At 46.0% G+C, this 24,436-nt stretch overlaps 1 protein-coding gene across 14 annotated transcripts in view; it reads right to left on the bottom strand.

Moving 5' to 3' along the window:
- The window catches only part of RBM20 (RNA binding motif protein 20), a 199,105-nt gene that overhangs the window by 35,594 nt on the left and 139,075 nt on the right, over window positions 1-24,436 (bottom strand). For 8 of the 14 annotated variants that reach the window (XM_081541119.1, XM_081541091.1, XM_081541099.1 and 5 more), the window contains 5 exons: window positions 22,997-24,074; window positions 21,258-21,319; window positions 19,317-19,408; window positions 18,433-18,530; window positions 2,246-2,389 (listed from right to left, as the gene is read on the bottom strand). In XM_081541119.1, coding sequence (XP_081397245.1) covers window positions 2,246-2,389; window positions 18,433-18,530; window positions 19,317-19,408; window positions 21,258-21,319; window positions 22,997-24,074 — 1,474 coding nt within the window. Of the gene's footprint in view, window positions 1-2,245; window positions 2,390-18,432; window positions 18,531-19,298; window positions 19,409-21,257; window positions 21,320-22,996; window positions 24,075-24,436 lie in introns of all 14 variants that reach the window. The other 6 variants (XM_081541109.1, XM_081541081.1, XM_081541156.1 and 3 more) reach the window with 2 other exon arrangements.

Raw genomic sequence — 24,436 nt, forward strand, 5'->3', positions numbered from 1 at the left:
TAAGACTAGTGCATTTTAGATTATGTGTTTTATACTTCAATAAAAAGGAAAAAATTCAATACAAGGAAAAGAGCTCTCTTTGATCCCATCTGTTCAGACCTATTTATTAACTTTAGCAAAAGAGCTCATTATAAGATGGCCCCTCTCCTGATCTCCATGGTTACCAAACATTATTCTTAATTATGTATGTCCATCTGTGGCTACAACATGCCACAGGAGCCCCTTGGGATGGGAGGGTCAATTAACCCACAGTTCCCCAAGAGGAGGGACTGAGTCTGTTGCACAAGTGACCTTGGGCTGATCCCTGCAAAACTTGCTAGTCAGTGGTGCCAATGGCAGGAGACAGACACAAGTCCTGGGTATCTGAGCTCTCAATTTCTTAGCAAAGAAAGAAATACTCTAAAAACCATGGGGGTGTCTGAGGCTTGAAGGAAGGCCATGTCTTTGTGAGCTGGAGAGAGAGGAAACAGTTATGTTTCCACAGCATTTCTCCTCTTTAACTAGGGAGTTTCTACATAGACATTTTTTTGGGGGGTCACACTGAGCAGCTTGCAGGATTTCAGTTCTCTGATCAGGGATTGAACCTCGGCCATAGCAGTGAAAGTCAGAATCCTAACCACTAGGCCACCAGTGAACTCCCTGCATAGATTGTTTTGACTGACCTGTCAGTTTGCCCCAGGAGCTGCAGTGACAGATTGGTCACTGTTATTGTTTCTTAGATTCGATGGGTTTGTATTGATACCATACTCACGATGCAACAAACTGGTCAATGTTGAGAAGGAAACATGGTCTGTGACCGGGGAGCCCTCACTGCGAGCCCTCACCTCCCATTTCCTTGAACTGCGGGGGCTAACCAAGCTCATCCTCCCCACTTCCCTCACATTTGCTTTTGAATTTCAGTCATGCCTTTCTCTATGCTGTCACAGCCCAGGGCAGAAGGATGGGAGACCAAAAAGTCAGGGTTCTTTACAGTTTTATTTCAAAATCCACCACTCGGCTTTCTAAGTGCCTCCTTTTTAAAATGTTTTATTTTTATACAATTTTTAAAGGCTACTTTCCATTTACAGTTATGACACAATATTGGCTGCATTTTCTGTGTCATATAATACACCCCGAGCCTGTGTTACACCCAATAGTTTGTATCTCCCACTGGTCCACCTATATTGCCCCTATCCCCACCCCAATAGTAACCACTAGTTGTTTTCTCTATATCTATGAGTCTGCTTCTTTTCTGTTATACTCACTAGTTTGCTGTATATTTTAGATTCCACAATATAAGCTCTATCTGTCTGACTCTAAGTGCCTCATTCTTCATGCCAACATTTTAGCACCTCTAGCTTTCACCTGTCACACAGAAATAAAATGAACCCAGTGAATCTCACTGCATTCATGCTGCAAGCTGAATTTTGGAAATTTGCCCAAAATAGAATTCTGAGAAGGAGGAATGAAGAGACTACATGAGTAGTCTAAGCCCAGGTTGATGGAAGAAGACCACTGATGATCCAAGGTGTCTTTGATTTTCCAAAGTTCGTGCCTTAATTAAGACAATAATTTCTCCTGTGCCTGTTCCTCTGATTCCTAAAGTTAAAATAGTCATTAAAAATAAAAGCCTAAATGTTCTTACTTCTGACCAGTCTCTGTATAAATTCCTCTCCTGACTTTAGAAATGAAGACAAACATAACCCCCAAAGACTCAATCCTCATGGGTTGAGGGTTCTTAGTTCCTTAGATTCACCACGCATCCATTAATTCCCACCTACTCTCCTGCTACAAGAGCCAAGAGCCTTGGATGTCAACACCAAGGATCAGTGAAAATACCTCTTCCCGGTCAGTTGTTGGCTGGCTCAAAATCCACGTGCCATCAGAGATGAGAAACGTAGAAGGTGAGAAAGACTAGCATTAGCTCAGGGGGTAATTCAGTGAAAAGACTCGAGTCCATGGATTTCTGTTTTAGGAACCAGCTGGCTTTTCTATGTTAAGGAACACTTCATTCCAAAACACATCCTCACCTCTAGGTAACTCGCAAAGGCCTGGGCCCTTCACAAGAAAGGTAAGGTGAAACCAGAGGATACAAAACACCACCACCGGCCACGAAAATCTCGGTGCTGCACCAGCAGGAGGCCAGCTGTGTATTACCCCTTTATGTTACAAACAGATTCTTAAAAAAAAAAAAAAATTATATAGTTCCCCTCCACCAGTGTGTGGTTTATCCGGTACCTACCAGTGTGAACCTGCCCAGACTTACCTGATTAGTAGACTTCATGAGGATGTAATTAGTGACCTTGCCAAAGGGCAGCCCCAGGTTAATGACGTCATTCTCTGTGCAGCTTCCCTCCGGCAGGTTGCAGATGTGGACCACGCGGCCGGAGCCCGTTTTCTGCTGAGCAAACTAACGGGAACAAAGACCCGTGGTTAGTCTTCAAAAGACATTTCCTTTCAGCCCTCTATTCCAGATGCTCCTAATGGCTATCTTCCCCCCAAATAATGATTGCAAAACTAAAATTTACAAAATACATGCAGAAAAAGAGTCTATTCACAGACACAGATAAAACATTGATTTTATGCCATCTCTACACAGAAGATTCATGACATTTTTAACAAGCAATCCTATCCAGGATTGATAAAGAGACTAGGAAATGGGCATATCCATACATTGCTGGTGGGAAATTATATATCCACAATCTTTTGAGAATATACTTTGGCAATATTGGATAAAACTTAAAATATATAGGATTTGCCAAAATTTTCCTTTCAGTTTTTCCATAAGATGTTATGGAAACTTTTGGCAACTCAATATATAGCCCAGGATCCTGCCATCCCACTTTTGGAAATCTTACCTACAGAAATAAATTCACCAATATGTAAATACATACAAGGACTTTTATTACAGTTAGCTTATTACAATAAATTTACAACTTATTGCCAAAACTTTTGGAAACAGTCTGAATGTCCAAGAATAGGATAATGACTGAGTGAGTGATTGTTCACACATATGATGGAAAACTATGCAGCCATGAAGCTGCTGCTGCTGCTAAGTCGCTTCAGTCGTGTCCGACTCTGCGACCCCATAGATGGCAGCCCACCAGGCTCCCCTGTCCCTGGGATTCTCCAGGCAAGAACACTGGAGTGGGTTGCCATTTCCTTCTCCAATGCGTGAAAGTGAAGTCGCTCAGTTGTGTCCGACTCTTAGCAACCCCATGGACTGCAGCCTACCAGGCTCCTCTGTCCATGGGATTTTCCAAGCAAGAGTACTGGAGTGGGATGCCATTGCCTTCTCCAGCAGCCATGAAGAGGAAGTGGTAAATGAGCTGATGAGGACAAAATTTTTAAGACAGATTAAGTAAAAAACAGTTGCCAAGTACAGATGTAGTATATCGCTATTCTACTAAAACAAAATAAAACCCCAAAAATGTATGAGAAAAAGATGAAGCAAGTGTTGTAAAATCTTGATAATTATTGCAACTAGGGGATCAGTACATATGGGTTAATTACACTCATCTCTACGGTTTTGTATGTTTGAAATTTTTCACAATGAAAACATTTTAAAGGATATCAGCGCAGACAGAGAAACATGTGGGAGGGTGCATATCAACCTGTCAGTACTGGTTATCTTCAAAGAGCAGAACTGGAAGGGAATAGGGGAGAGACATTTAACCCATTTCTTATATATCTTGTATTATTTGACTTATAGTTTTTTAAAAACCCAATAAAGAAAAAAGAACATAGAAAGGATTGGTGAACCTAATACATACACAGAGACATTCATAGCAACAATCTTTGGTTTAGGACAGCGGCTTTCAGAACTTTGTTAGCCCTGAAATCCTTTCTTCAAACAAAAGCTTGCCCACCAGCCCAACATATTCAACAACTAAAGAGGAGCTGCTTTAGATAAACCTTATGGTCCAACACCCTGCCGTCACCCTCCATCCAACAGTCCCAAAGGCGCCTCTAAGGAACACAGTTCAGAAACAAAGACCTGGGCCTAATCATAGCTCTTGGAGGTAGGAAGTGTGTCTGTTTGGTCTGTGCAAACCTTAATCAGCCTGGAGTCTCCAGGAGGTTCAAGAATTAGTAGCCATAAGCCAACCCAAAGTAGAAGAGAAGGATGCAATTTTCCAAACCCGTACTAATAGCATAGCCCGTATTTGCATAATCACCATCTTGTGTGATAAAGTGAACTTCAACATCTAATTACATTTGATGTAGGTCCTACTCAGCTATGGTAATACAGTGGGAAAGTCTGAGGTCTCATCCCTAACAGGGGCTAATACTTGGGTAATTCTACCATGAAAAGTCTTCATTTTTCTCATCTGGGCTGAGGACAATTAAGCGTCAGTCAAGAATTTCCTTGGAGAGTTCAACCCTGAATTGGAGAAACCCAAGGGCCTCTTTCAGACCTCCCTCTCTGCAGTGTACAGAGGTCAAGCATTCCCCAAAGGGGAACAGTCTTCCGTGCGTGGTCCAGGCAGCTCCCAGAGCATGTGCACACCTCCCTAAGGTGCAAAAAGAGCTCTCCATAAGCTGGGAGGCTTTGAGTGCGATAAGCTGGGAGGCTTTGAGTGCGAGCCTGGCTCCGAAGGACCATGTCCTTCTCCAGGGGTGACGGGAGGTGAGCCAAGAGGCAGGATCTTTGCCTCTCATTAGGGTGAGGGGGCCACACTAAGATGCCGACCCAGCTGAGCTCTTGGGCTGGGTAAAGTGGCCATTCCTCTGAGTTCATCAACAAGAGGGATGAGGCTGGGTGCTCTACCGGCTTCTCTTAGCTGGGCACATTTCTGTCCACGTGACTCTGCTGTGGTCGGCCTGGGCTCATGTTTGCTCGGACCACAGGGCCAGACACGCAGGGAGGTTCTGGGCCCCTCCAGCTCCTTGCCTGTCCTGTTGCCTAGTGACTGGGCACAAGGGCCAGCACCTCCCTGATTGTCTCCTGCAGATTAAAAGAGCAACTCAAAAGGCTTTTATCTGAGGGTAAATGCAGCAACTGCTGCTGAGGGCAGAGCCTGCCTCTGAGAAATAAACACCTTCACTGCTGCAGGTCACCTAAGAACAAGATGAAGTCACACTGCAGACAGGTTACAAAGGTGCCAAAATAAATGGGTCTCAATTAAGGTTTTCATTTAAGTTTAAAAAGTACACTGCAGCAACATGGATGGACCTAGAGACTATCACACTAAGTGAAGTAAGTCAGAGAAAGACAAATATCACATAATATCACTTATATGTGGAATCTACACAAATGATACAAAGGAACTTATTTGCAAAACAGAAATAGACTCACAGACATAGAGAACAAATTTATGACAACCAAAGGGGAAAGTGGCAGAGGGATAAATAAGGAGTTTAACAGTTATACACTACTATATATATATAAAACAGATAAAAATGAAGAACCTACTATATGGCACAGGGAACTATATTCAATATCTTAACCTATAATGAAAAAGTCTGGAAAAGAATAGATATATATGTATAACAATCACTTTGCTGTATACCTGACACTAATACTACACTGTAAATCAACTGCACCTCAATAAAAAGCTGTTCATTTTGAAAAAATTAAATAATAAAGTACCTATTTACATATAAAAAAAAGTACATTTCATGGATGCATTGGGAGGCAAAGTCTTAACCACTGGACCACCGGGGAAGTCCCTAGAAACATTTTCTATGTGTTGTACTGTTTTGCAAATATTCAATTTAAGATAGTTCAATCTATACTGTGTGAGTGATCTAAAATATCTTTTTGTTAAACTTAATTGGGTTCAAAATCATATTTGATTCAAAGCGTGTAGAGTTATATGTATAATCACTCTCAATTCAGTTCAGTTCAGTCGCTCAGTCGTGTTCGACTCTTTGTGACCCCATGAACCGCAGCAAGCCAGGCCTCCCTGTCCATCACCAACTTCCGGAGTCCACCCAAACCCATGTCCATTGAGTCGGTGATGCCATCCAATCATCTCATCCTCTGTTGTCCCCTTCTCCTCCTGCCCTCAATCTTTCCCAGCATCAGGGTCTTTTCAAATGAGTCAGCTCTTCGCATCAGGTGGCCAAAGTATTGGAGTTTCAGCTTCAACATCAGTCCTTCCAATGAACACCCAAGACTGATCCCCTTTAGGATGGACTGGCTGGATCTCCTTGCAGTCCAAGGGACTCTCAAGAGTCTTCTCCAACACCACAGTTCAAAAGCATCAATTCTTCGGCACTCAGCTTTCTTTATAGTCCAATTCTCACATCCATACATGACTACTGGAAAAACCATAGCCTTGACTAGACGGACCTTTGTTGGCAAAGTAATGTCTCTGCTTTTTAATATGCTGTCTAGGTTGGTCATAACTTTCCTTCCAAGGAGTAAGCGTCTTTTAATTTCATGGCTGCAGTCACCATCTGCGGTGATTTTGGAGCCCAGAAAAATAAAGTCAGCCAGCCACTGTTTCCACTGTTTCCCGATCTATTTCCCATGAAGTGATGGGACCAGATGCCATGATCTTAGTTTTCTGAATGTTGAGCTTTAAGCCAACTTTTTCACTCTCCTCTTTCACTTTCATCAAGAAGCACTTTAGTTCTTCTTCACTTTCTGCCATAAGGGTGGTGTCATCTGCATGTCTGAGGTTATTGATATTTCTCCCGGCAATCTTGATTCCAGCTTGGGCTTCCTCCACCCCAGCGTTTCTCATGACGTACTCTGCATATAAGTTAAATAAGCAGGGTGACAATATACAGCCTTGACGTACTCCTTTTCCTATTTGGAACCAGTCTGTTGTTCCATGTCCAGTTCTAACTGTTGCTTCCTGACCTGCATACAGGTTTCTCAAGAGACAGGTTAGGTGGTCTGGTATGCCCATTTCTTTCAGAATTTTCCACAGTTTATTGTGATTCACACAGTCAAAGGCTTTGGCATAGTCAATAAAGCAGAAATAGATGTTTTTCTGGAACTCTCTTGCTTTTTTGATGATCCAGCGGATGTTGGCAATTTGATCTCTTGTTCCTCTGCCTGTTCTAAAACCAGCTTGAACATCTGGAAGTTCATGGTTCACGTATTGCTGAAGCCTGGCTTGGCGTGTGAGATGACTGCAATTGTTCAGTAGTTTGAGCATTCTTTGGCATTTCCTTTCTTTGGGATTGGAATGAAAACTGACCTTTTCCAGTCCTGTGGCCACTGCTGAGTTTTCCATATTTGCTGGCATATTGAGTGCAGCACTTTCACAGCGTCATCTTTCAGGATTTGAAATAGCTCAACTGGAATTCCATCACCTCCACTAGCTTTGTTCGTAGTGATGCTTCCTAAGGCCCACTTGACTTCACATTCCAGGATGTCTGGCTCTAGGTGAGTGATCACACCATCATGATTGTCTGGGTCGTGAAGAACTTTTTTGTATAATTCTTCTGTGTATTCTTGCCACCTCTTCTTAATATCTTTTGCTTCTGTTAGGTCCCTACCATTTTTGTCCTTTATTGAGCCCATCTTTGCATGAAATATTCCCTTGGTATCTCTAATTTTCTTGAAAAGATCTCTAGTCTTTCCCATTCTATTGTTTTCCTCTATTTCTTTGCATTGATCGCTGAGGAAGGCTTTCTTATCTCTCTTGCTATTCTTTGGAACTCTGCATTCAAATGGGTATATCTTTCCTTTTCTCCTTTGCTTTTTGCTTCTCTTCTTTTCACAGCTATTTGTAAGGCCTCCCCAGACAGCCATTTTGCTTTTTTGCAATTCTTTTTCTTGGGGACGGTCTTGATTTCTGTCTCCTGTACAATGTCATGAACCTCCACCCATAGTTCATCAGATATTCTGTCAATCAGATCTAGTCCTTTAAATCTATTTCTCACTTCTACTGTATAGTCATAAGGGATTTGATTTAGGTCATACCTGAATGGTCTAGTGGTTTTCTCTACTTTCTTCAATTTCAGTCTGAATTTTGCCAGAAGGAGTTCATGATCTGATCCACAGTCAGCTCCTGGTCTTGTTTTTGCTGACTGTATAGAGCTTCTCCATCTTTGGCTGCAAAGAATATAATCAATCTGATTTCGTTGTTGACCATCTGGTGAGGTCCATGTGTAGAGTCTTCTCTTGTGTTATTGGAAGAGGGTGTTTGCTATGACCAGTGCGTTCTCTTGGCAGAACTCTATTAGCCTTTGCCCTGCTTCATTCTGTACTCCAGGGCCAAGTTTGCCTGTTACTCCAGGTGTTTCTTGACTTCCTACTTTTGCATTCCAGTCTCCTATAATGAAAAGGACATCTTTTTTGGGTGTTAGTTCCAGAAGGTCTTGTAGGTCTTCACAGAATTGTTCAACTTCAGCTTCTTCGGCATTACTGGTTGGGGCATAGATTTGAATTACTCTAGTCCATCCTTGAACAGTTCATATAAAACACGGCTATTATTTGCCTTATGTCCCATGGGTGATCTAAATGATGAGGGAGAAAGGGTAGGAGGAAGGGAGGATATGGTCCAGGTGGTACTTCTAAAGTCTGCTCACTGGGATCACAGACAACCCTGAGTGCCCTGGAGCAGGCAGCACAATGTTGTACACTTATTCCCAACCTGGGTTCTCTAAGAAGCCCAAGTACTGAAGGGTCTTTGAAGGTAATAATGTATCAAGGAAGGATTGTGTGTGTGTGTGTATGTGTGTGTGTTAGAGTATAGTTGTTTTACACTGCAGGGTCAGCAAAGTGAATCAGCTATACATATACATACATTCCCTAAAGAAGGATGGTTACTTTTGACATTTAAAAAAACCCAAGTTGAGATCATACTTTGAGTTTCTTTACTAATAAGGTAACCCTTGGTTGGATCTCTAGGCTGATGAGAAAGGATGACTTATGTATCTGCTTTAAATTAATAAAAAACGGGTAACTAGTTATTTACTCACTAAACTCACTAATATAAGTACTTTGGCAAATAGATAGTACTTTGCCAAACACGAAATGCAGGACAGAGGCTGCTTGAGGTAGGAGTGAATAATTTAAAAGGGTCTGGGCTGTAAAAATTGCAAGACTTTCTGATGTAGTAAAACAAAAAAACAAAACAAAACAAACAAACAAAAAAAACCCCTGAACTTGGAAGACAGAGGACTGGATTTCAGACCCAGCTCAGCTACTGATTAGGGGTATGACCAGGAGAAACTGGCTTTCCTTTTGGGTCCTGAGTTCCCCAGTATCTGGAATGAGGGAGTTGGTCTATATGTCTCAAGTCCCCTCCAGATGTAAAATAGCCATGCTTATGTGGCTCAGTGTTCTAAAATTCCACTCGTCTCAGAAGCCTTGCCAAGCTAAACCCTAAGATCCAGGATAATGGTAAGTTTCCCCAACTGTGCTGGGCAAACACAGGAAACCTGCATCTTTTCCACCCCCATCCCAATGAATGTAATGTCTGTCCTTCCACTCTGTGTGATCAGCCATTTCGGCACGCAGACATGCACAAGGACTGTCATCGTTCAGACAGGCCTGTCTGTGTTGGTGTTGGTCTCCTCTTTTCAGAACTGAAGGTGAGCTCCAAGCAGGGAGCACTTGCCAATGTGTCTGCCCCCCTGAATGACTGTGCCTTCTGAATGAATGAGAAGAGTTGAGATCATACACTGAGATAAACGAAACACACACAGGGGCCTGCTACCACCCTGAAGACAGACACATCAGGTGTGTGCCTCTGATCTCCAGGCACTAGGGCCAGGGCAGTAGGAGCATCAAGACAGACCTGGGTCTGCTTTCCAGTGTTCCTGCTCTCCAGTGACGACCACGAGCAAGGGACTGAATTTCTCCAAGCTGATTTTGCTTCTCTATAAAACAGGGAAAATAAAAACTGATTCCATAGGACAAAAATGCCACAATTATATTACTATATAAAGTGTCTTCATGCAAAGCCTGGTGTCAGCAAGCTTCTATAAATAAATACTTGTTCCTTTCTTTCCTGTGATAGTTCAAGAACATGCTGGGCTTCCCGGGTGGCGCTAGTGGTAAAGAATCTACCTGCAAATGAAACAGACATAAGAGACAGACGCAGGTTCAATCCCTGGGTCAGGAAGATCTCCTGGAGGAGAGAATGGCAACCCACTCTAGTATTCTTGCCTGGGAAATCCCATGAACAGAGGAGCCTGGCAAGCTACAGTCCATTGGATTGCAAAGAGTTGGACATGACTGAAGCGACTTATCATGCACACACGTGATGCTACCGGACAGGGAAAAAAAATCTAACTGTACTATAATGATGTAAGAGAACGTCTGTGTTCTTAGGAAATTCATGCTGATGTAGTTATGAGTGAAGAGGTACGGTGACTCCAATAGTTCAGGACAAACATGCGTATAGATCATTGGATGGATGGACAGACAGATGGATGGAAGGACAGATGATACAGAGAAGCACAGAGAAAGATTGATAAAGTAAATCAGCCAAAATGTAAAAACGTAGTGAATATGAGTAAAAGGTATATGGGGGTTCTTATATTGTTTTTGTGACTTTTCCATAAGTCTAAATTAAATTAAAATTTGAAATTACAAAAATAAATTTTAAAAGATGTGCTGTGGGGCAGAGCAGCAGCTGAACTTAGGAGAGAATCGTGAGCCTGGTATTGATGGGCTCAGCTAACATCCCACCCACTAAGGCTCTCCTGGGAGGCACACAGGTGACAGGTGCACTTGAAACTTTCCAGTCCAAGGTCAAGTCTCTAAAAGAGCTAAGGTGTCTGGGTGGTAACCGAAGCCTTCATTACTAACCTGAGGGCACAATCATCTGTCACCAGCCTAGGGGATGCCTCAGTCAGCTCACAAGCTAGCATGACACGGCACGCCCCCATGTACAATCAGGGCCCTGGGTACATTTTCACCGGTTGGAGCCACTCATTTAAAACCAGACGCTGCTTCTGGACTTCCCCGGTGGTCCAGTGTTTAAGAATCCACCTGCCAATGCAGGGGACATGGGCTCGATCCCTGGTGGGGGAAGATTCCACACGCGTCAGGGCAACTAAACTCATGTGCTGCAACTACCGAGCCTCACATGCTGCAACTACTGAAGTCTGCATCCTCTAGAGCCTGTGCTCTGCAACAAGAGAAGCCACCGCAATAAGAACCCCACGTATCACAACTATAATAGAGTAGCCCCCACTCACAGCAAATAGTGAAAGCCCATACACAGAAAGGAAGACCTAGAGCAGCCATAAATAAACAAAGCAAAACCAGACACTGCTTCTAATGGTTCACGTGACCAGGTCCAAGACCTCTCCAGTCCCTCGCAGATCTTTTATGTATGGGTGGAAATGTGAGAAGAGCAGACTTGTGTAGGAAGATTCTGAGACCTTTCAATGCCCTCTGATGCAAGAGGGAACAGACTTTGAAGATGAGTTCAAAGAACAGACCCAGTTTCAATAATTCACAGAGCTGTCATAAAAATGTGGCTCTGGGCAAGAGGCCCCCCGGGTGAGAGAAGTCTCTCAATGTGCTTTTAAGAGTTATAGAGTATAGAGTTGATCTTTAATAAACCATTTTCTCTGCTCCAGCCTCATCTCTTCTAGGTGTGACCTGATTTCACCTGGCACACAGTTTGTGGGCCTCTGCTGGGTTTGTCGGAGAAGGCAATGGCACCCCACTCCAGTACTCTTGCCTGGAAAATCCCATGGACGGAGGAGCCTGGTAGGCTACAGTCCATGGGGTCGCTAAGAGTCGGACACGACTGAGCGACTTCACTTTCACTTTTCCCTTTCATGCACTGGAGAACTGGCAACCCATGAACTGGCAACTCACTCCAGTATTCTTGCCTGGAGAATCCCAGGGACGGCGGAGCCTGGTGGGCTGCCCTCTATGGGGTCGCACAGAGTCGGACACGACTGAAGCGACTTAGCAGCAGCAGCAGCAGCTGGGTTTGTGCTAAACATACCTGAAGACAGACACAGGGCAAATGTTTATTTCTCATGGGGCTGATTTTGAACATACCATGCAGATAGTAAATGGACACGGGTTTTATAGCTATGAATCCTGGTGTAACTTGGAGGGTAGAACAGATGTCTTTATTGACACTTTCAAATACCTTATAAAGCATATTAACTTTGAGTTGGAGAAAATCTACTTTTATTGGTGCTGGATTGCCTCTGGGTCTTGGGTTGCTCACATGCCCAGCAACTTCAACATCACTATAAACTTCAGAGTCACAGAATTTTAAAACTGGGAGGTTCCAAGCCCAGCGGTGTGTGTGATGTCCCAGGAAAAACTGCCTTGGCCCGGAATATACTGACCATCTTGTGCCTCAGGAAAACTGTAGATGGGGGCGTTAGGGTTGGAAAGAGTGCTACGTGGGAGTCAGAATGAGCCATTTCAGTAAGGGAGTAGTACATTGCGTCTGCTACAAAATAGCTCCTGGCACTTCCCCAGTGGTCCAGTGGCTAAGACTCCAAGCTCCCAATGCAGGGTGCCCAAGTTCCATGCCTGGTCAGAGAACTAGATCCCTCACGCCACAACTACAGATCCTGTATACTGCAATGAAAATTGAAAATCCCGCATGCTCAACTAAGACCTGTTGCAGCCAAATAAATAAATACTTAAAAAAAAAAAAATAGAGGTCATCTGGTCCACACTCCTCTGTGGAGAAGGTAAGAAACTTGATCTGTGGGCAATGAAGTGGTGGTAGATTTGTGATTACAACTCAAGTCTCACTGAAAAACCATTCAACTGCAGACTGGATGAATTATGGTAATAAATGTCTATGATGGATGGTGTTACAGCGTCAGAACAGTGCTTAATGTTCAAATGTGAAAGTTCAGTTCAGTCACTCAGTCGTGTCTGACTCTTTTCGACCACATGAACTGCAGCACATATTTTCAGATGTGAAAAGATGTCTATAAATCAATTAAAATATGTCTTGAGAGTTTAAGTGAAAAAAACAAGTCCTACTATAGACAATACAACATGATCTGATTTTCCCCCAAATATACTCTTACAGTAAGTAAGTTTGCACAGGTACACTAGCTAGAGACAGACAGTGATAGCTGAAGACATTTATCTTTAGTTTTCTCTACAGGGTTGGATTTTCTATTCTGTATACTTCTGTTACTGTTTAACATTTACATCATTTTACTATTTCTGCAGCAACAAAAAAATTCAGATTTGTAAACAAAAAAGAAAAAAAAGACCCACGCGGGTCTTCTGTTTCTTCCTTCTTTGCTCTCTTCAAAAACGCACAAGGTGACCCTTGCCGAGGAGACAAGAGCAAGGATAGAGCTGGAATGGCGGGGGAGGGGAAGAGCATTTGCCACATCAGTTACTACTCTTCATGCTCCATGGGGGGTCAGGAGACCAAGGTGCTCTGAGCCATGGACCTAAAAGGCCAGAGTGGAGAGACAGGTGTTCTAGAAACAGCCAGCAATCTGAGGGGCAACCTATGACTTAAACCTCTGGCTTCTCAAAACATTCCTATTTCCCTGTGCCTCGGTTTCTTTATTTACACACGTTTTCTGGTGAGCAAGGTTCTAGCAAGAAAGAAACCATAAAAACAATGCATATCATTCCCGGCCAGGGAAGCCCCATCTGAGGCACTAGCACTAAATAAACCCTAAGGTGTCTATGAAAACCGCCACTTTATGGGGACAGTCAGCAGGCAAAGTGCATCTCAGGCAGGCACAAGAAGACTATTTACAGGCTGACAAGGCCTCTGTGGCCCCTTCCAGAAACCTGATTACTTTGTTTATGACGACTCAGGCAGCCAAGGATAAAGTGCCTCTGCTCCCTCAAATGGCAGAAGCTTAAGTGAAAGTGAACACCCTTCTCCTGGGATCCTGGAGTTGGAGGGGAGGGCCAGGGACAGACACAAATCACCCCCCCTCGGCAAACAGAGCACACAACCGTCACTTCAGTGCCCCGTCTCTGTCAGAAATAAACACAGGAAGGCTTGCATTTCTACCGAATTGAGATAAGTGCAAATTCAGCCAGTAGACAGGTTGTGTGGTCATTTTAGATTTTGTGGCAGTTCAGATACCCCCTGAAGCCTCCGTCACGCCATGGAACCCCGTGTGGCTGTGCCCTGCTTAAAAACAGGGGGCTTTAGAAGGAAGAGGGCTTCTCTGGTGGCTCAGATGGTAAAGAATCTGCCTGCAGCGCACAAGACCCAGGTTCTTTGCCTGGGTCAGAATGATCCCTCAAAGAAGCGAATGGCTACCTACTCCAGTATTCTTGCCTGGAGAATTCCATGGACAGAGGAGCCTGGCGGGCTAAAGTCCATGGTGTTGGAAAGAGTTGGACATGACTGAGCAATTAAAACACATACTTTTTAGAAGGAAGAACTGTTCTCTGCTCCACAAGCAATAGTGATGTGACAGTGGCTGAGTCCCGGTGGTTCCTGCTTTTACTCAAAATGTGTTTCTGAAAAGATGTACGTACGTAAGCGGAATCAGGCAGAAAAAGCCCTGGCACTCAACTGGAAAACACTTCTGGAGGAAAAGGCACAAAAGCCTTCATGGGTCTCTATGGGGGCAGAAAGGGGGGAAAGTGGGAGGAATTTCAGTGTCCTCTTTAAATATTTCTTTTCTGCTTGAGTTTTCACAAAAAGCATAAATTATGTAAGCAGGAAACGCAATAGAAGTGTATATGCAAAAGGAGCTCTCTAGGCGCTCACGGAGCCTGAAAAAGATCACCCTTCGGTAACAGATTAACCACCCCTTGGTGTATCTGCTTATCTTTGGAGACCAGCAACTGAAGACAGAAAAAGCATCAATAATTCCTTTGAGTGATTCTAGCACTACTTAAAGGAGCCTCGCAGAGCATTTTTCAGTAGTGGATTCATCAACTCATTTCTCGGCTTGTCTTCACAAGTCAATATCTTTGGATTTCAGGTTTTTCTAAAGAAACACACCTACATTTGATTGCATTTGTCAGAAACGGCAACAAGAGGACCAGAAGGATGAACCGGCACTGATGCTGCAAGGACCAGCTGGAGCAAACTCTGTTCTTGTCCCCCAAATATCCTTGGGAAGCTCATGTGACCAAAGAGACTTCACAACTTACAACAATAAAATGAGTCAGATGACACCTCTTCACCTCCACTGAGCGTGTACCAATGCCTCCAAACGTCCGGGTTCATCTTGGGAGACCCTGTCACGGTGCCGAAGAATTCGGCTGCCAGGTCTGACGGCCTCTTCACCTTTTGCTCCACGGCAGCTGCTGACTGAGGCCCAAAAAGACCTCATCACCCCCAAGACAGCCTGAGAGCCTGCTAAGCAGCTTGTGGAGTGGAAGCTGGGCAGAGGCAGGGGAGAACGTACTAAGGAGAGACTCATCATGATAGAGAGACCTCAGAGACGGGCAGTAGAGCTTAGTGGTTAAAAGTGAGGCTTCTACAGCCAGGTCCCCTGAGTTCAAATCCCAGGGCTGCCTTTTGCCAGCTGGGTGACCTTAGGCAGGGAATTTAGTCTCTCTGTGCCTCGGTTTCCTCACCTCATAGGGGTATCTAGGGGATTAAACGAGTTAATACATACAAAAATGCTAAAAAAAGTATTGAGCACCATATAATAACAACTATTGTGATTATCATCTGACTCTGTCTGGGCTCTCCATCACCTTTCTGCTGCCACAGCACAGAAAGCAAAATGTTTCTTGTGTTGCTTCTCAGGCTCAAGCCAGATGAACGCCCCATCTCTAGGTGTCCAGAGGAAGCTGTACTCACAAATGATCACGAGTCAGCACATTGCTGGTGCCTGCCCCCTGCCTGAGTAAAGCCCTGCCGTGGGAACCTCTCAGCTTCTCAGGGGGAGCAGACGGGACTAGAGGGATTCCCAGACAGAGTCGTGCAGGAGGAATGCTGACCCAGAGACCAGCCCCTAGTCACACGGCCAGCAGACAAAACACAGGTTTGTCTGACCATAGCACGGGTTTCCCCACAACAGGTTAAATGGTCTCGTGCTCAATACCAGCCATTATTACTGCTCACACGCTGCACGGTTCACTAATCCTTGTCACCGACATGGTCTCCTTTTACCCTCGCAAGGGCAGCACGACACTGGTCTGCCCTGAGCCTCACGCCCAGCTTACCACTCAGACCATCGAATCAGAAGAGGGTGCTCGAATGGCCACAAAGATGTTCCAAGATCAGCGGCATCATCAGAAGGCTCACAAGCCAAAATGGAAACCCAACTTCAAAAGTCATTCAGTTCAGTTCAGTCGCTCGGTCGTGTCCGACTCTGAGACCCCATGAACCATAGCACGCCAGGCCTCCCTGTCCATCACTAACTCCCTAAGTCTACCCAAACCCATGTCCATCGAGTTGGTGAAGCCATCCAGCCATCTTATCCTCTGTCATCCCCTTCTCCTCCTGCCCTTAATCTTTCCCAGCATCAGGGTCTTTTCCAATGAGTCAGCTCTTCTCATCAGGTGGCCAAAGTATTGAAGTTTCAGCTTCAACATCAGTCCTTCTAATGAACATCCAGGACTGATCTCCTTTAGGATGGACTGGTTGGATCTCCTTGCAGTGCAAGGGACTCTCAAGAGTCTTCTCCAACACCACAGTTCAAAAGCATCAATTCTTTGGCGCTCAGCTTTCTTTATAGTCCAACTCTCACATCCATATATGACCACTGGAAAAACAATAGCCTTGACTAGATGGACCTTTGTTGGCAAAGTAATGTCTCTGCTTTTTAATATGCTATCTAGGTTGGTCATAACTTTCCTTCCAAGGAGTAAGCATCTTCAAAAGTCATTATCAGGGGAGCATTTGCCCCACTTGAGGAAATGGAGTCTCACAGAAGTAAAGTGACTTGTCTGACGCCACACAGCAGCAGGCTCCAGACCTGAGACTTGAACTTGGGCTCTGGCCCTGTGGTTCACTGGTCAGGGCCAGAGGACGTGGCTAAGGCACAGGCTGACATAGAGGTGACCTGCCCTTCTTTCCTTGCCCTACTCAGCCCCCACCCCTTTATAAAGGGCTCATCTGACACAGTCTCTCTTTCCTGTGTCCAGATCCCTGGGCCACCTGCCCCCAAGTCCTGCCTCCCTCATCTGGGTCACAGCCCCGCATGCTCAGTGCTGGGGTCTCAGAGTGGGCAGAGAGCTGGCTCCATGGTCCACAGTGTGGGAAACAGGCCCTGGGGTGGGAGCCGTGCCAGAGCCACCAGTGCCCGCATCAGACACGAGGTCATGGAATCCAGCATCTGACTCCAAGACAAATGACAGGTTCACTGAACCCACCCTCTCTCCTGGGACTGACCCAAAGCTGCCACTGACCAGGCGTGGCTCTCAATCTGAAGACTGCAGAGAAACCACAACATTCTCTCTCATCAAAACATGGGCTTGCAGACAGGGGCGCCCCCTTGAAGTACTTCTCCCCAAAACACAAACAGACAGACACAAACAGAAACTGCGGTCCAAGCAGGCCTCACTTCTCATCATGAACTTCCTCGCCTCCCCACTCACTTAGCACCCAGGGTCTAAACCTAAACATCTCAGCTTGCTCTTCCAAGCTTTGCTCCAATGCCCTGACGCGTGGAGAGGAAGGCATGTGCGGGGACTGGCTCTCTTGAGCTGGAGAAGAAAGACCCTGTAGCTGCTCACATGACAAATTGGAAAAAAAAAAAACAAAAACCCATAGATTCAGGTAAAACCACACAGACACTTGCCCTCAAGCAGGGTTCAGTCAGACGCAGAGGATGAGGTGGTTAGATAGCATCATCGACTCCATAGACATGAATTTGAGCAAATTCCAGGAGATAGTGGAGGACAGAGGAGGCTGGTGTATTATAGTTCACAGGGTCACAAAGAGCCAGACACGACCTAGCGACTGAACAACAAGTTCGCTTTATGGGGGGACTCTCTGGCTCAACCCCTTCCACACGTTTCCCAGGGAGGAAAGGAAGCTGGGTAGCTCCTGGGAGACCAGGCTACACGGAGTGGGAAAAGCAAGGGGGGAGAACAACTTGTCACAATCAGTGGAAAAAAGAGGGATGAGCCCTTAGAGCTTTGGGGACCAAAGTGCACATTGTTGAGATGAAGGAACACAAACACAACTGAAAAAAGCGTTATGCAGATGTCACCACTTCCCCAAGGAGCCAAAAATAACCATGAGTGCCAAGTCCTTACTTTTCAAACACGTTTTCTCTTTCTGTTCAAGTTTCAGAATTACCCACTCAAAGGAAACAGTCCACTTCAACAAAATGTCAAAGTGCTAGAAAACACACAACGCACAAACACACACATAGACCTCAAAGTTACTTTTTTCTAAACCAGGACTGAATGCTAGAAAGTCTTTGAGTGCTTTCAATTTGAAGAAATTAAGTCAGATTTTTAATCTGTGTGTTTCAACCCCAGTTGGACTGAATTAAACAACGCTGACCTCTGCTTTCCTGCCCTTCACTAAGCGCCATCTGTACCTGCTTCAGCCCAGCCTCTTCTGCACCTCTATACCCAGGCAGAGGAGGTGGTAAAAATGCTTCGATGATGACAAGTGACAATGGAGAAAATGCTTCTGTACTCACATTTGTCCCTGGGGAAGCTGAAGGGAATGCGGGACTTGACTGACTAAACGACCTCGCAGGAATGGTCGCGTATGGTGTTCCAAGATTTGAGGCATAATCTAAATGGTAAATTACACAAAATCAAGTGAAAACCTAGTTAGTCATTTCCTTCACCTTCAGAAGTCCTTGTTTGCGGATACATGCAAGAGTCATTTCCACCACCCCCCCATTTAAAAATAAAAATGACTTTTTGGCCAAATGTTCTTTTTAAAAATAATTAAAGTTAGCTTTTCTTTCTTAAAATAAATCATTCAAAAGAAATTTTTAAAAATTGTAAGGCAAACATAATAATAAATAACTGGGTTAACCTCCACCCCCCAACAGTCATTATCAGGACAGAAGCAAGAAGGGAAAAATGAAAATTCCCTTTTAATATAGTGATTAATGATTGGCATGATTATATTTCTGAGTATGCTGATAACCAGCAAAGCTTTAGGTCTAAAACACGTAGAAAACATCAAAGAGCCCAGAGAGCAAGTCCAATGCCTCTTAGCATCTTTAGATCTGTTTGCTTTACAGATGTCTAAGGAGGGCACATCAGGGACGTTTGGTTAGTAATGATGAGGCGCAAGAAGCCTTTGCGAGGGGACTTTCCCGGCAGTCCAGTGGTTAAGGCTTTGCCTTCCAATGCAGGGGGTTTGGGTTCAAGCCACGGTCGAGGAGCTAACACCCCACGTGCCTCTCAGCCAAAAAGCCAAAACATAAGACAGAAGCAGTATTGTAACAAATTTAATAAAGACTTTAAAAATGGTCCACATAAAAAAAAAAATCTTAAAAAAAAAAAAAAGAAGCCTTTGGGAAACTGCTTTCTACTTCAAGCTGCTGACCTGTGGGCCTCTCCTCACCTTCCGTCCCAGCGGGGTTATAAACGGCTGTGCTGTTGGGAGAGGCACAGAGCGTTCCCTCTGCTGGACCGAGGACACACCGCACACCAGCGCTGGAGGGGGTGAGAAAGGGGAACTGGTTACTCAACAGGTTAAACAAAGAATTGCCAAGTGACCCAGAAATTTCAAGACACTCAGACCCCAAATAGTAGAAAATAGATGTTCAAACCAAGACTTGTTCACAAATGTTCACAGCAGCCCTATTCATAACAGCCCAAAGGTAGAAACACCCCAAATACACATCAGAAGTTGAATGGACATAAAGGCTGCATATGCTACAATATGGGTTGCACTAAAAATATTATGCTAAGTAAAAAAAGCCACAAAAGGTCACATATTATCTGAGTCTATTTATATAAAATGTCTAGAAGAAGCATATCCATGGGGATAGAAAGCAGATTAGTGGTCCCCAGGGGCTGGGAGTGGGGAAGGAGATGCACAGTGACTACCCAATGGGCATGGGTTTCCCTCGGGGTGATGAAAACGTTGTGGAACTAGAGAGTCATCATATTTGCACAACTTTGTGAATGTGTTAAGTACCACTGAATTGTATACTTTAACATGGTTAATATGGTGAAATTCATGTGAATTTTACCACAATAAAAAGATGGGGAACCAGAAAAGAAACCGTTTTCTTTAAATCAATTTTTAAAACTGTGTTAACATAAAACTTACTATCTTAACCATTTTTAAGCGTACAGTTCAGTGACATTAAATACATTCACACTGTTTGGCCACCATCACCACCATCCATCCCCAGAAGAACTCTGTCTTATAAAACTGAAATTCCCTACCCATGCACTAACTCCCTAAATCCCTCTTCCAGCCCCCGGCAGCCTCCATTCTATTTTATGTCTCCATGAATCTGACTTCTCTCCCGTAAGTGGAATCATACAGCGTTTGTCCTTTTGTGACTGGCTTATCTCACTGAGCATAACCTCCACCCATGTTGTTGCACATGTAAGAAATTCCTTCCTTTTGAAGGCTGAACGATATTCCACTGTAAACATAGACACATGTGTTCATCTATTCATCTAGCCTGGACACTTACGTTGCTTCCTACCTTTTGGTTATTGTGAATAAGAAAGAGAGGCCTTTTGAATGAGCTCATTTCTAAATACTTAACCCCATCTTCTATACTACATCCCTGAGCCAGGGCTCCTCTTTTCTGTGTGGGTGTCTACAATACCCTTGTCACTGGTCTCCAGGTGTCTGCCTTTGCCCCCTACCACCTGAATTCTCAGCATGGCAGCCAGGGGTCCCGATCAACGAAGCCAGAGCACATGCCTTGTCTGCTCAGCCATCCAGGGCTCCAGCTGCACTCAGATCAAAAGTAAAAATTCCCTCAAGGAGTCAGAGTGCCCACGACTTCCCTGGCTCTTCCCCCCAGGTACTCCGCGCTGCTCACACTGATGCGGCTGAGCATCCCTGGACCACACCAGGGCCTTCAAAGTTGCTGTTTCTTCTGCTGGGAGTGCTTGTCCCCCAGGCAGTCATGGCTCATTCCACACCCTCCTGGTACATCTTCAGTGAGGTCTCCCTGCCACCAGCCCCTGAGTAAATGCACACACACTCTCTCTCTCTCTGCCCTGATGCTGTTTTCTGTTTTCTCTTTGGCATTTACCACCAGAGATGCTATTGGGTTGGCCAAAAAGTTCATTTGGGTTCTTCTGTACGATGTTATGGAAAAACTCGAATGAACTTTTTGGTCACCCCAACACATACCTCACTAGTGTGTCATCTGTCACTCCTTGTCATTAAGTACAAGCTCCTTGAGCACAGAGGTTGGCTTGTTTTGTCCTCTGCTGTTTTCCCAGCAAGAATCAAGCAAAGCACACAGTATGTGCTCAATGAAGGCTTGCTGAGCACATGCATGGATCTGTCCTCCTGGACAGCACTTACTTTTCAGAGAAGAGCAGGCATTTCTGAGCATGTAGTTTCCCTTTTACATGCAGCTCCCAGTCCTAGGCCAGAAGGAGAGAAAAATGACCGAAGGAGAACTGAGTCCACAGGAAGGCAGTGGATGAGTGCAGGCTTCCTCCTAAAGACAGGGAGCGCAGAGCACCCAGTCGCTGGACCAACCCCGCAGGCGCATCTCCTGTCCCTCCTCCCCCGCCATCCAGGCTCCTCCCCTGCTCCTGCCGCCCTACCCAGCCCTCACCCGACCAGCGACCAGCGTCCACCTGCACATCCCAAGTCTATCTCAGATAGGAGCCCAGATTCGCAAGTCTGATTCCCTCTTACCCTCTCAGTGGGCCCTTGGTCCCACCAATGCATTTCCATAGGAGAAGCTGGCGGGTGGAAAGCCCTAGAAAAGGCTCAATCTTCCATCACCTCCCATATTAGCCAGACTCCCTCCAGAGATGGGAGGTGAGAAGGTATGTCCCACCGGAGTGACTGGGATGCATTTGGATGACATGACCCAGCAGAGGTGAAAGACAGACCATAGTGGGATGCCCGCTAAACAGAGATTATTGTGCTCTGCAGACGGGACAAGAGACAAGCTGTACAGCTCGGTGCTTAAGAGGCACAGGCCCTGGAGGGTCAGACCCACATCTGAATCTCCACTCCACCACTTTCTGACTATGGGGTCCTGGACAAATCATTTCATCTCTCTGGGCCTCAGTCTTTGCATCTGTAAAATGGGTATAATAATAGTGTCTATCTTGGAGAGTTATTGCTGACACAGACAAAGAGTATGCTAACTGTAATTATTATTGCTTTGGAATATTTTACTGCATCAGAAATACATTTTGGGGGGAAATTTATACTACCATAGGCTTTTGTTTGCAGGGGCCCAAAGCACTTTCCAACTGCTGGGAAGGTGTCATAAGGCTCTACCTCCATTTTGCAGATGGAGAAGCTGAGGCCCCTCTATAATAATCTGTCTAGGTCCCACCTGAGAATTACTTTCTTGTCCAACTCAAAATTCTGCTAAGTTTTTCTCCTTTTGTACTCAGTACAATGTATGTTCTCAAGGAACACAGACTCTCAAGCTTCCTGGTGCTCTACAGAGAAAAGCCCTTTTCAAGGAGGCAGAGGCTCTAATTCCTGAGTCCCTTTTCCATAACCCAGGTTGGGTCCCTTGATCCCCTCTCACCTTGGCTCTCTCATCTATGCTGCTGCTGCTGCTGCTAAGTCGCTTCAGTCGTGTCTGACTCTGTGTGACCCCACAGATGGCAGCCCACCAAGCTCCTCCGTCCCTGGGATTCTCCAGGCAAGAACATCAGAGTGGGTTGCCATGTCCTTCTCCAATGCATGAAAGTGAAAAGTGAAAGTGAAGTCGCTCAGTCGTGTCCGACTCTTAGCGACCCCACGGACTACAGCCTACCAGGCTCCAGTCCACGGGCTTTTCCAGGCAAGAGTACTGGAGTGGGTTGCCACTGCCTTCTCTGCTCTCATCTATAAATATAAGTAAGACTCTCTTACTTGCCTTAAAGTGAGAGACTGGCCCTGATACATTTCTGAAATTCCTGTTGGTTCTAATACTAAGGATTTTAATCAAGGGTAGCTGCGGCAAGATTCTGTCACCCAACCCCCAAGTGTCACAGTTCCTGGCCTGTGAACAGCAAGGGTTGGGTTGTGGTGGCCGGCTCCCCCAGGCTCCAGCTGGAGCTCCCAGCCAGTCTCGGATGACTCACCTTCAGATCAAACACCTTCTTCTCGCAGATGCTACAGACGTGTGGCAGGTGGAGGGGGGCCACACCGTGAAAGTCATTCAGCTCATGTGCCTGCAGGGGCCGCAGGGACAGTACCGCCTGCTCCTCCTTGGCCCGCCTCCGGGCTCCGCTGAAGCCCTGTTTGCTGTTGTTGAGCCGACCTCCAAAGGAAGGAGGGGTCCTGTCTGGTGTGGGCTCCTCGGGGTCATACAGCTCATAGGGCTGGCCAGGGGGTGGGGGCCACAGGCTGGGGGCTGCTGCAAGATCGGGCTTGCTCTGGCCAGAGAACCCATGGGGGCTCTCCCACTGGCTGTTTGGACCCTGCAGCAGGGGACCCACCTCACCTTTCAAGGCCCCAGCCGGCTCAGCCACAAATCCACCTGCCACCTGCGACCCTTGGGCACTGGGTCCGTAGAAGTCCTTGGGAAAGGTAGCCTGGCCATCTTGCCCTGAGTGGCTGTAGTGCCCTTCGTAGGTCACGCTGCCCGAGGTAGCAACTGAGGCTGGCAGGAAGCCGGGCTGACCGTCGGTTTCAGAGCCATATGCCTGGCCAGAGTTGGCTTTGCCATATTCGTAGAACCCTGCAGCAGCAGGCGCGGGCCCAGTCTTTCCGAGGCCCAGGATGACCGCTGGCTGGGCTGGGGTCTGAGGCATGAAGGGGTGCATCACCATGGCGCTGGGGGGCTGGCTGGGAAGGCTCACCGTGGGCCCTGGGCCTCGTGTCTGGCCAGGAGGGGAGAAGGCGAGTGCGTTAGAGGGAAAGCGGGCACTGGGCACAGTGGCCGCATGTTGGGGCACCCCAGTGTGGCCGTGGGGGGCGCTGATCATGGACGGATGCCGCAGCTGGTTGAAGAGAGGCTGGGACATGGCCACTTTGGAGAGGACTTGGTTGAGGACCGTGGCGGCCGCGGTGTTGTTGGTGACAGCCGTCTGTGCCAGCTTCAGCCGGTGGAGGGTGAGCTGAGCTTGCAGCTGGGCCAGCTGGAGGCTGGCGGGCGAAGGAAGCAGCGGGTTCGGGTTACTGACCGAGAACGGGGTCTTGTCCAGGAGCTTGGCGGCACTGCGGGAAGACAAAGGGCTAGATGCATGGCTGCTTTCCACCTGGCGGGCGACGGGCTGTTTGTTTGCAGTCTGTGGTCCCCCCACCCATACAAACAAGACCTCCCACATAGGCCCCACATATGATCCAGTCTGCAAACACCTATGCTCATACGCATCAGTGAAATAATCTTTTAAATTCCAATAGGTGGCTCAGACAGTAAAGAATCTGCCTGCAGTACAGGAGACCCAGGTTCTATCCCTGGGTCAGGAAGATCCCCTAGAGAAGGGAATGGCTACCCACTCCATTATTCTTGCCTGGGAAAAGCCCTGGCAGAGGAGCCTGATGGGTTATAGTCCACAGGGTGGCAAAGACACAACTGA

Source organism: Giraffa tippelskirchi, chromosome 2 (genome assembly GCF_054371585.1).
Source record: "Giraffa tippelskirchi isolate mGirTip1 chromosome 2, T2T-mGirTip1v1.2.pri, whole genome shotgun sequence".
Taxonomy (NCBI): Eukaryota; Metazoa; Chordata; class Mammalia; order Artiodactyla; family Giraffidae; genus Giraffa; species Giraffa tippelskirchi.